Genomic DNA, 12,019 nt, shown 5'->3' with positions numbered 1-12,019 from the left:
AATGGAAAGACAAACTCGGACCAGCCAGCTTCAACAATGTGAAAGCAAGAGGGATCAGAGAGCCATAGCTTTAGAGCAGAAAGGAATCTTGGCCATAGATAGGCACTAGACTAGTCAAGAAGGCCTTGGTTTAAATGTTACCTCAGACACTAATTATGTGATTATGGATAAGTCACTTAATCTCTTGATGCCTCAGTTTCTTTACCTATAAAATGGGGAATCTATATAGAATAGAATAACGGAACAGTAATAGAATCCACCTCTCACGGTGGTAGTGAGAATCAAGTGAAATAATATATGTAAAGCATTTTGTAAACTTTAAGCACTCTGTAATTTTTAGCTACTATTTATACATTTTTAAAAATCAAGGGGGCAGCTGGGTCGCTCAGTGGATGGAGAGCCAGGCCTAGGTTCAAATTTGGCCTCAGATACTTCCTAGCTGTGTAACCCTGGGCAAGTCACTTAACCCCCATTGCCTAGCCTTTACTGCTCTTCTGCCTTAGTAATTGAGAGTAATTCTCAATACACAATATTGATTCTAAGACAGAAGGTAAGAGTTTGTTTGTTTTTAAATCAAGGTCACATACCTAGGATGTATCTGAGACAGGATTCAAACTCAGGTTTTCATGATCCCAAAAGCAGCACTCTATCCCATACACCTCCTAAAAGATTAGGTTTGTGGGGAGAGGAGATATTCCAAATAACTAGGACCTACCTTGAGGCATCCCTTCATCTCTGATTCTTGGGCTGTTATGTAATGAAAAAGGAAGGAGTCGGCCATGCCAGAACCCAGTGTGCAAGTCTGAGTGTCCTCATAGGATCCCTTCAGTGTCAGCTCCAGGTCATCTTTCTCTGAGGATAGAAGGTGGGGAGGTTCAGAGATTGGGTCTGCCTTGCTCATTACCTTAAAGAAGACAACACACTCTTACCCCAGTCTTGTCCATGTTAGCTATTTAGGACCTTTTGATCAATACTAGGCTCCCCCAGACCTGACAGAGGGGGCAGTACAGTGTAAAGGAAAAGATGAGAACGTTCAGGGAAGATGAGACCCCATTTCTGGCACTTGCCAGTTGTGCGATGATAAGCAAATCATTTAGCATCTCTGAGGCTCAGTTTGATCATCTGTAAAATTGTCACTGTTCAGTCATTTTCAGTCACATCCAGCTCTTCATGACCTTGCTTGGAATTTTCTTGGCAAAGATCCTGGAGTGGTTTGCCATTTCCTTCTCTAGTTTATTTGAAAGATAAGGAAACTGAGGCAAATAGCATTTAGTGACTCACCTTGGAGACTAGGGATATTCCTAAAGCTCAGATCTAACCATTTTACTCCCCTGCTAGAAATAAAGTGATTCCCTATTGCCTAATGGGAAAAATACAAACTCCTCCTATGGGTCTTACACAGACTCTTCTCTAGTCCTGGAATGGACTTCTGCCTCACCTCTGCTTATCTCCTGGATCAGTTTAATGGTCACCTCCCAAACCTCCTATCTTAGAAATAACTTTGTATTTATTGCATCTATGATATAGCTACTGTATATATTTTACAGATATAATATTTATTGTATGTGGACATAGTATAAACAAGGTATATATATTATGTATATATACAGTATATATAATACAGATTTATTGTATATATTTTATGTAACATATGATATAGTATATATTGTATATATCTACAAGGTATGTTGTATGTATGTTTATTATATTGTATATATTTAATGTGGACGTAGTATACATAAGATATATTACTTAAATATTATATACAGAATATTGTATATGTATAGTTATTTTATGCATTGTGTATATAATATTCACAGTATATAGAAATGTGTATATATTATATATGCAAGGTATATTGTATGTACAATATAGTTGTATGTATTATATATAGTATATATGGTATATTGTGTATATTTTATATATACAAGGTGTATTGTATATACAGTATATTTATTTTAGGTATTATATATAATACATATCCTATATGGACATATAAAAGACATATTATACGAATGTTATATATACAATGTATGTTATATATACATTCTGTGTATATCATATATGTTGGGTATTTTGTATAAATAATACATTTATTGTATTATTGAATATTTAATTTATATATTGTATTGCTACTATTCAAGTTGTTTCAATTGTGTCTGACTCTTCGTGACATCATTTGGGGTTTTCTTGGCAAATATATTAGAGTGGTTTGCCATTTCCTTCTCTAGTTTATTTGACAGATGAAAACACTTAAGCTATCAAAAGTTAAAATGACTTGTCTAGGGTCACACAGCAAGGAAGTATCTAAGGTCAGATTTGAATTTGGGTCTTCCTAACTCCAGGTCCAACACTTTAACTACTGCACTACCTATTATTGTATTGTATTGTATTGTATTGTATTGTATTATGTATACATATGACGTATATCTTACATATGCGTACATATGATATATAGCACATACAAAAGTCTTATCATAGTTCTAAGTTTAATAACTTCAAAAGTATAAATGCTACAAACTTAGAAAAAATTGAATTGTCATTTAAATTTTTTGATATCAAAGTTTCTTACTAAAATTCAACACCGCTACTGCCAAAATATCTCTCTGGTCAATTTGTGAACTTTGTGAAAGCTTTCATCAGCCGGTGCTCGGTGACTAAAGAGTAGTACTTTGAATCTAGCCTTAAGATATTCAGATGATGAGGTTTTGCCATACACGCAACATCTTTGATGCTATCTTATAGGAAAATGTCAAACGAACATAGATCAGGTGGGCAAAATGGACAAGCAAGAAGACCTCCTCTTCCAATCCAACATGGCCTAAGATATTAGGATATTTGGGTTTTTTTGTGGTACACATAATACAGAATGAGCAAGTACCCCATCGTGTTCAAATGAAAATAAAAAAAATATCATTTGAAATGAACAAGACTCAATAAGTACAAAAGAGAATTTAAAACTAACCTGTCCAAAAAAAAAAAAAAACCCAACAGCTTCGTACTTTCTGTTGTATTAGTTCCAAAACACAAGAGTAGCAAGATAGTCAATTGAAGTTAAGTGACTTGCCCAGAGTCACAGTTAGGAAGTATCTGAGCCTAGATTTGAACCTGGGATCTCCTGTCTCCAGATCTGGCTTTTTATACCCAGCTACCCTACTGTAGACTCTTGGTAAATGATTTTTACTATTTTTTATATCATTGATTTTTAATTTAATTTAATCATTTTATATGAAGAGCAGTAAGATAGTCATTGAAGTTAAAGTGACTTGCCCAGAGAGTCACATGGGAAGTATCTGAGGCTAGATTTGAAACTAGGATCTCCTGTCTCCAGACCTGGCTCTCTATACCCAGCTACCGCTTAGTAGAATCTTAGTAGATGATTTTTATTATTTTATATGATTTATTTTTAATATATAATTTATTTTTATTATTTTATATAACATTTATAAATGATACAAAAATAATAATTATTGATTGATTTCAGGTCACTCCAACCTGTCCTTTGGGTGCACTTGAGCTTATTAGTAGAATTCTAAAATGAAGGGCTCAGACTCAAATTCAATTTTCCAAATGAGGTGGAATATGCCAGGCCTATCACTCGCCATGATCTGGGGTAGGGTCTGGGCGTGACTTAGGGCTCACCTGTGACCATGGCGGTGCTCCCCGTCTTGTCCACCTGCACAGTGAGGCAGGATAGCTCCCGAGCCTAGAACAGATAATGTAGTGGGAAGATGGGTCAGGCCTGGTTCTCCCCATCACCCAACTCTTAGAACTGTGTTTCTTCCTGCCCCAAAATCCAGTCTATGAAAATGGAAATGGGAAAGAGGATAATTGCTGGTTAGTCTCCAAGATCTCCCCAAATCCTGAGGGATAAAACAAGCTGCCTCTAGGATTCCTCCCTCAGTATTTTGGGCACCAAGAGGATGCTTTTGTTAATTCTCCAAGACTGGAGGAAGAGTCTTTTAGCATACCTAAACCATCCCCAGCTCTCAGTCCAACATTTCCCAACACCATTACTTTGCCCTACCAGTAAGCAGTTGTAAATGGAATCATACTCCCACCTGGTGGCCATGTCTCATGGCTTCCTGTCCCAACTCCAAACCAGCATAGAGAGGTGTTACAATAGCCACCCCAACCCCCAAGTTATTAAGAATTCAAGCATGGTTGGTTGGTAAATCCCTGAAACTTCTCCAGGCCTCGACTGGCTCATCTACAGGATGGGAATAAAATATCTTGTGATTCCAGGATGTCATATTCCTGAAGGAAAAGGGCTAAATCAGATGATCTCTTGAGGTCCTTTCCAGTTCTAAAATAAGTGACCCAAAGCTTGATCTGGAAGTGTAGAGACCTTGAAGCCACTTGGAATTCCCAGTTCCACTTCCAACAACTCTCACAAGGATGTCCCTATGTGTCTCAACCTCCTCCCTCCATCTCTGCTCCAGTGGCAAGCAGGGGGCTGCAAAAAACTAATGTTCACACTTTAATTGTGAGCATTTACACCTCAGAAATGGGCACACAACAAATCAAGGCTTGGTCTATAGCTTTGTTGATTATTTAACCCTAAGACAGCATCAATAATGCAGATTCGGTTTAAAAGTATGTAAGGGGTACATTTTTCTTCTCCATTGAGATGGTTGTTAAATATTTGCCCCTTGTGTCAAATGAGCGGGCCTGCTCAGGCCCTGCTATTTCAAAGCCATGTCTGAGTTGGAGAGATGGATGAGATAGAGAACATTTCAGCCACCAGTTTCACCCTCCTGCCTTAAGGATCTGCCCTGACCATCAAGCCTCCTTGTTGTGGCATCTCAAACCCCCCAGTTCTGATTCCTGCTCTTCCTAGAGAAAACCCCCACAATCTGGTTACCACAAGGACTTTGTTGGTGATGAGGTTTTCTGAAGAATCCGATCTGTAGAGATTAAAACATCTGGAATCAGACAAGGAAATGAGAATGGGAAGCAAAGTAAACCCTCCTTACCCTGACCTGAGCCAAAGATTTCCCAGAGACTGAGAGAGCTCCCGTGCCAAGGATACCTCTCAGAGGGTCATTCCTGTTCCAATTGGGCAATAAATCCAGTAGTGAGGGGTTTAATGAGGGGCTACCCAGGTTGGCAGAGGTCTAGGCAAGAAAGGCTCCCTATTGAGTACATGCCAAAGGAGTTCTGTCCAAATGGCAGGTGGCTTTGAAACAACTCTCCTACTCTCCCACGAGCAGCTAGATGGCACAATATACAGAGTGCCAGACCTGCAGGCAGGACAACTCATCTTCCTGAGGTCAAACCTATCCTTAGACACTTACTAGCTGTGTCACTCTGTGCAAGTCACTTCATCCTGTTTGCCTCCATTTCCTCAACTGTAAAATGAGTCAGAGAAGGAAATGGCAAACCACTCTATTATCTTTGTTAAAAAAAAAAAACAAAAAAAACAAAGACTTGGATGTGACTGAACAATTACGACAAAAACCCTCTCCACCACCAAAATAGTAGCCAGCTAGCACTGACTATGTAACACCTTGAGGCAGTGGTTCCCAAACTTTTTTGGCCTACCGCCCCCTTTCCAGAAAAATATTACTTAGCGCCCCCTGTCACATACTATCACTTCCCCCTTACAGTTATTCACCGCCCCCAAATGCACCTGTGGCCATCACCGCCTTCCTAGATCGCTGCAGCACCCACCAGGGGATGGTGGTGCCCACTTTGGGAACCATTGCCTTAAGGCTTACAAAGCACTTTTTACACATTACCTTATTATATCCTAACAACACTCCTATGAGGGAGGTGCTACTATTATCCCCATTTTAGAGTTGAGAAAAACAAGGTTGAGAAGCCCAAGTCTTATGGCTAGTAAGTGTCTAATAATTTAAACCTGCATTTTACTGACACCAAGTCTAATATTCTATCCACTACATCACCTAATCTCTCCTTAAAAAAAAAAAAAAGAAAAAGCCAGATCTAGACTTTTTGCTATAGTCAAGGACTCTAAGGGAAGAGATCTTTGGGAAAATCCAGGTGTCGGCGCTACCCTCTACTGCACAGATATGTTTGGGTGTCCAGGAGGAAATTGGAGATCTGGGACAAGCTGGGTGAATCTCAATCAGAAATAGGCTCTGTCTTCTGTTCCATCATGTATCCCAGGCTTTCTATCCCACTTGCATGCCACACGTACTCACATTTCCTCCAGCAGGAACTCTACCTCCAGCTCCTCCTGTCCCTGAAAACCCAAAAGGAAAGGAACAGATGAAAGAATCCTCCTTTTCCCTCCCCTCTAGATGCTCAGCCCCCTATCTAGCAATCAACCAACATTCATTAAGTGCCAGGGGCTAGGTAGTATTCTCAAATGCCAAATAGGACAATGGGAAGGACCCATAGCTATGTGCATTGGGATGTGCTCCTAGGGAATTTAATTTTTTTTTTAAAATTTAAACCCTTACCTTCCATCTTACAGTCAATACTGTGTATTGGTTCCAAGGCAGAAAAGCAGTAAGGGCTAGGCAATGGGGATTAAGTGACTTGCCCAGGGTCACACAGCTAGGAAGTATCTGAGGCCAGATTTGAACCCAGGACCTCCCATCTCTAGGCCTGGCTTTCAATCCACTGAGCCACATAGCTGCCCCTGAAGTCATTTTTCTAATAACTATTCCACAACTGTCTCTCAATTCATACATAAAATAAATCATCTTTATTTACCAAATTTTGAAAAACCTAAAACTTGGACAATTTTGTAAATGAATAACTAAACTTGGCTTTAAACTAGAAACCAGAATGAGACACATAATGCTAATTCTTTTGAGACATTTAGGGGTTCCCTGGACACACCAAACACATCCTATAAACACATGTCTTTAGAGAGACCCTAAAGGATTCCATATCTCCCACATCACCAGACCATTCTCCTACCTTGTGATGATGAATGGGGAAAAGCAGAGATGATATTATTGCCTAACTTCCCCTCCCCTCCTCGAAATTCTTTCCCCAAGAACTCCAATGCCCCTTTACCTTAGGGTTCAGAGAGAAAATCTTTCGGAAGGGTTTGCCAGGGTTGATTTCAATGGTATCAAAAAAGACAGTAAAAAGGACATCATCTTCTGTGACTAAGTCTGCATCATAGATTTTCAGCTCCAGGATATTCTGTAGACCCAGGAGCAAATATTCAGAAAACATAAATGAGATGGAGTGGTGGGAGAAAGGTGGGGAGGGAAGGGGGGATGGGTGGGCGGGGGGATGGATGGATGGATGGATGGATGGATGGATGGATGAATGGATAGCTAGACAAACAGCCAGTCAGATAGATAGACAGACAGACAGACAGACAGACAGATAGACAGACAGACAGACAGACGGACAGATGGACAGACAGACAGATGGGTAGATAGATAGCTAGGTAGATAGATATATAGATACACAGATACACAGATAGATACATAGATATATGATAGATGGATGGATATAGGTGGATAGATAGAGAGAGGGACAGATGAATGAATGGACAGACAGATAAAAATGCATGATGATATACATATGTAGATATGACAAACAAGACAAGACAAATATTAGACAAACATAGCACATATCTAACTGGATGACCTTATCTAAATAAAGGGATAATGAAAGGGACAGAACTCCCCTCCTAGAGTCACTGGTTCACTATGTCCAATAGTGTCAACACTCAGTTTGAACCCCAAGTGGCCAGGGATATAACACTGCTACCCTGTTTGTCAATATTAGGCTAAATCCCTAGAATCAGAACTGTCCCCTATGAAAGTTAGCAGAGCTTGTCTCCTAGTTGTCCAACTGGATCTCAGAGGGAGGAACTCTAGATGGGAACTGAATTAGAGTAACTGTAGAGAGCATTACAGTAACCATTGGGAGTTGGCATAGTAGAGAAGAATGGGCACTGGCTCTGGACTTAGAGGCCCTGAGTTCTATTGAGCAGGTTGTAGCCCTGGGTCTCATTTTCCTTATCTACAAAAAGAATGATGGACTAGATCTGTGGTGGTGAACCTGTGGCACACATGCTATAAAGGGCACTCAGAGACCTCTCTGTGGGTACACCCATTGTTGCCCCAGCACAGAGTTTACCAGAGTTCAATTCTAGAAGGCCAGATGGATGCAGGGCCAGGCTGCTCCCTTCCCCCTCTCCACACATGCCTGAGGAAATCACCCACTCCTCTAAAAGGTTTACCATCACTGGACTAAATGGCCTCTAAGATCCTTTCCAGCTCTTAGATCCAATAAGCCATTTTGTCTCCAAGAAATATGGGTTTGAAACCATAAAGGTCCTTAGAGGGCATCAGACCCTACCCTCATTTTATAGATGAGGAAATGGAGGCAGAGATATTAAATGGAGTCAAACATTTAATAAGTATGTGAGACAAGATTTAAGTTCTGATATCAAGTCCAGAAGTCTATAAAAATGAGAGTCGGATTAAATGATCCTTTTAGTTCTATTAACTATAAAATCTATAATTCTATGTGCAAATGAGGACATACAAACATAAACATGAACACATATACAGACATGTATATATGGACCCTAACATCTCTCAGCTTTAGTTTCCTCATCTGGAAAATGTGATAATAATAACTGTAGCACTTATCTCATTGGATTTTTATGAAGATCAAATGAGGAAATATATGTAAAACTCTCTGAAACCTTTAAAGTACTAACTATATATTATTAGACATAAATGGCAGCTACCCTCTTTGCCCTCCCTTTTTAAAGAACCTTACCTTCTAGCAAAGGCCAATAAAGAGACCCTCTCCATCCCTTTCAGTCCCGTATACTAGGTATGGTCTATGCTCCCCCCAAAGTGAAATGTTGAGGAGGTACCCCCACTTTCCAGAAAAAGCTATAAGCCAAGTTCCCTCCTTTGGGGCCTGGTCTTTACCTTGACCTGCCTCTGGATCCGGAAGTTGAAGGTCTCATCCCAAATGGGGTGATTCGAATTGGAGACAGTTTGGGTCTTAAATTTGGTACTTGATGCTGTTGGCAGCTGTAAGACCACATATGGGTCAGTATGACTTACTGCCACAAAAGAAGAGAACAGGATGTCAAGATCATACCCAATTGACCTGAGGATAGCCTCTCCCTAGGTTCCATTTTAAAACCCCATTATAGGGACACTTGGTGGTTCAGTAGATTGAGAGCCAGGTCTAGAGATAAGAGGTCCTGGGTTCAAATCTGACCTCAGATACTTTTCTACTTGTGTGACCCTGGGCAAGTCACTTAACCCACATTACCTAATCCTTATCGCTCTTCTGCACCACTCTTCTGCCTTGGAACTGATATATTGTATTGATTCTCAGACAGAAGGTAAGGTTTTTAAATTATGGTTTTTTAAGTCCTTACCTTTTGTCTTAGAATCAATACTGTGTGTTGGTTCCAAGGGTGGAAGAGAGATAAGGGATAGGCAATGGAGATTAAGTGACTTGCCCAGGGTCACACAGCTAGGAAGTAACTGAGGCCAGATTTTAACCCAGGACCTCCCATCTCTAGGCCTGTCTCTCAATCCACTGAGCCACCCAGCTGCCCTCTAAATTTTTTTTAAATACCCCATGACTACAGGCAGCTAGGTGGCTCAGTGGAGAGAAAGCTAGACCTAGACTTGAAGGGTCCTGGGTTCAAATGTGACCTCAGACACTTCCTAGTTGTATGACTCTGGGTGAGTCACTTAACCTCAATCACCTACCACTTACAGCTCTTCTACCTAGGAATGTATATTAGTATCTATTCTAAGACAGAAGGTAAGTGTTTTTAAAAAAAGAGAGACCTCATTACTTATTAGAAACAGTGCCTACTACCTCACTAGCCTGGGAGCTTCTTTCAACTAGTGACATCTCAACTTTGTATCTTCTCTCTCCCTAAGAAAAGGGAGGCAACATGGTACAGTGGGAAAGCATGATGCTCTTGGGTAGAGACAACCAAGACTCAGACCTTGACGGTTTTTTAATGACCTGGGGCAAGTCATTTCAAGTCTCTGAGTCTATAAAATCGAGGGAGTAGCCTAGATGATCCCCAAAGTCCCTTCTGCCTTTAACCCTATGATCCCACAAGCCAGCCCTTAATACAGTGTTTGTTGAATGAATGAATTATAGTTTTCTCAGGATATCTATTGCTCTTTGGATAGCCTAGTCCTACTGTGAAGCTTCATCGTGGCATAGAAATGATCTTGGGTTCCAAAAGCCTGTCTCAGCAGAAAGTACTGCCAAGCACTTGAGAAGATTTGGAGCACGTGCCCAGCCATAAATTAAGCCTGCTGTCTGATCACCCAGCTTGGGGAAGATAGAGAAGTGTATCACCAAATTGTCTCAGAAAGAGAAATTTTTTCTTGGATGGGTAGTAAGTATCCATTCTTTTTTTTTAAACCCTTACCTTCTGTCTTAGAATCCGTACTGTGTATTGGTTCCAAGGCAGAAGAGCGGTCCAGGCTAGGCAATGAGGGTGAAGTGACTTGCCCAGGGTCAACCAGCTAGGAAGTGTCTGAGGTCGGATTTGAACCCAGGACCTCCCATCTCTAGGCCTGGTTCTCAATCCACTGAGCTACCTAGCTGCCCCCCCAATAAATAACCATTCTAAAGCAGAAGATATGTAAGTTAGCCAATTGAGTTTAAGTGACTTGCCTAGGGTCATGTAGCTAGGAAATGTGTGAGGCCAAATTTGAACCCAAGACATCTCATCTTCCAGGTCTGGTTCTCTGTTCACTACACCACCGAGCTGTCTTGTGCTTAATAAATGTTTACCGATTGACTGCTTAATCAGAGGAATGAAAAAAAGTTACAAAGTTCCTAGGAAGTAAGTGTTTTATTTTGAAACCCTTACCTTCCATCTTAGAATCAATACTATGTATTTGTTCCAAGGCAGAAGAGCAGTAAGAGGTAGGCAATTGAGGTTAAGGAACTTGTCCAGGGTCACACAGGTAGGAAGTGTCTGAATTCAGATTTGAACCCAGGACCTCCCATTTTGGGGCCTGGTTCTCCATCCACTGAACCACCTGTCTGCCCTAAGAGAATTTTTTGTTGTTGTTGGCAGTGACCTACAGAGATTGTCTGCTGAGGCAAAAAAAGGACCATGACCTGAATCTAAAGATGGAAGGTCCTGGGTTCAAAACTGGCCTCAGACACTTCCTAGCTGTGTAACCCTGGGCAAGTCACTTAACCCCAATTGCATAGTCCTTCCTGCTCTTCTGCCTTGGAGCCAATAGTATTGATTCTAAGATAGAAGGTAAGGCTTTTTAAAAATAAAGGAAAAAATAAGGAAAATGAACTGCTTCTGAAGGGAAAAGAAAAAACAACATCAGGTCAGCCCAGAAGTTTTCTCCCAGATTCCTTCCATGAATTGTGGGCAACTCAGACTAGAGTAGGACTATCCCTCCTTGGAAACTAAGAGGTCAGCAACTTACATAGGTCAGCCTGGAACAAATTCCTAGCTTCCAGGATCCTCACGGAGAGCTGGCAGCAGGTAGAGGCTTCATCCTAAAAGGGAAACGACGCAAACAAGTCTCCTTCCAATCATAACATTCAAAGCCAAGCCAAGAAAGGGGTAAAGCTTGCCAAGAGATTCTTTGCTCTCTGAAGAACTGTCTTGGGTGCAGACTTACGGCAGCTGCTCCAAGTCCAAGGGATCTCCTGAGGCTTCTTTCCCCAAGTTCTAACCTTTGTTCAGTTGGTTTTCAGTCGTGTCCCACTCTTTATGACCCCATCGGTGTTTCTTGGCAGAGATACTGGAGTGGTTTGCCATTTCCTTCTCCAGCTCCTTTTACAGATGAGGAAATGGAGGCAAGCAGGGAGAAGGACTTGCCCAGGATCACAGAAGTAATAACTATCTAAAGCAAGATTTGAACTCAGGAAGATGAGTCTTCCTGATTCCAAGCTCAGTGTTCACTGTACCACCTAGCTACCTCAGTTCTAACTTTGGACAAATCATAACACTGGGTCTCAGTTTCTTCATCTGTAAAATGAGGACTAGTTGGTCTCAGAGTCCTCTTCTGTCTCTTCATATATATATATATATATATATGTATAT

The 12,019-nt window shown here is 40.8% G+C and overlaps 1 protein-coding gene across 1 annotated transcript in view; it reads right to left on the bottom strand.

Annotated features, from left to right (window-relative positions):
• PLA2G4D (phospholipase A2 group IVD) overlaps nt 1-12,019 on the bottom strand; it is a 37,642-nt gene that overhangs the window by 19,192 nt on the left and 6,431 nt on the right. Inside the window, exons 2-9 of the mRNA XM_044660022.1 lie at nt 11,397-11,469; nt 8,886-9,022; nt 6,994-7,125; nt 6,168-6,208; nt 4,865-4,907; nt 3,643-3,706; nt 706-852; nt 468-476 (exon numbers count right to left, since the gene is read on the bottom strand). Coding sequence (XP_044515957.1) covers nt 468-476; nt 706-852; nt 3,643-3,706; nt 4,865-4,907; nt 6,168-6,208; nt 6,994-7,125; nt 8,886-9,022; nt 11,397-11,469 — 646 coding nt within the window. The remainder of the gene's footprint in view (nt 1-467; nt 477-705; nt 853-3,642; nt 3,707-4,864; nt 4,908-6,167; nt 6,209-6,993; nt 7,126-8,885; nt 9,023-11,396; nt 11,470-12,019) is intronic.

This window comes from Gracilinanus agilis, chromosome 2 (assembly GCF_016433145.1).
Source record: "Gracilinanus agilis isolate LMUSP501 chromosome 2, AgileGrace, whole genome shotgun sequence".
Lineage (NCBI taxonomy): Eukaryota > Metazoa > Chordata > Mammalia > Didelphimorphia > Didelphidae > Gracilinanus > Gracilinanus agilis.
The sequence above is the reverse complement of the archived record's forward strand: the minus strand, read 5'-3'. Positions and strand labels throughout refer to the sequence as shown.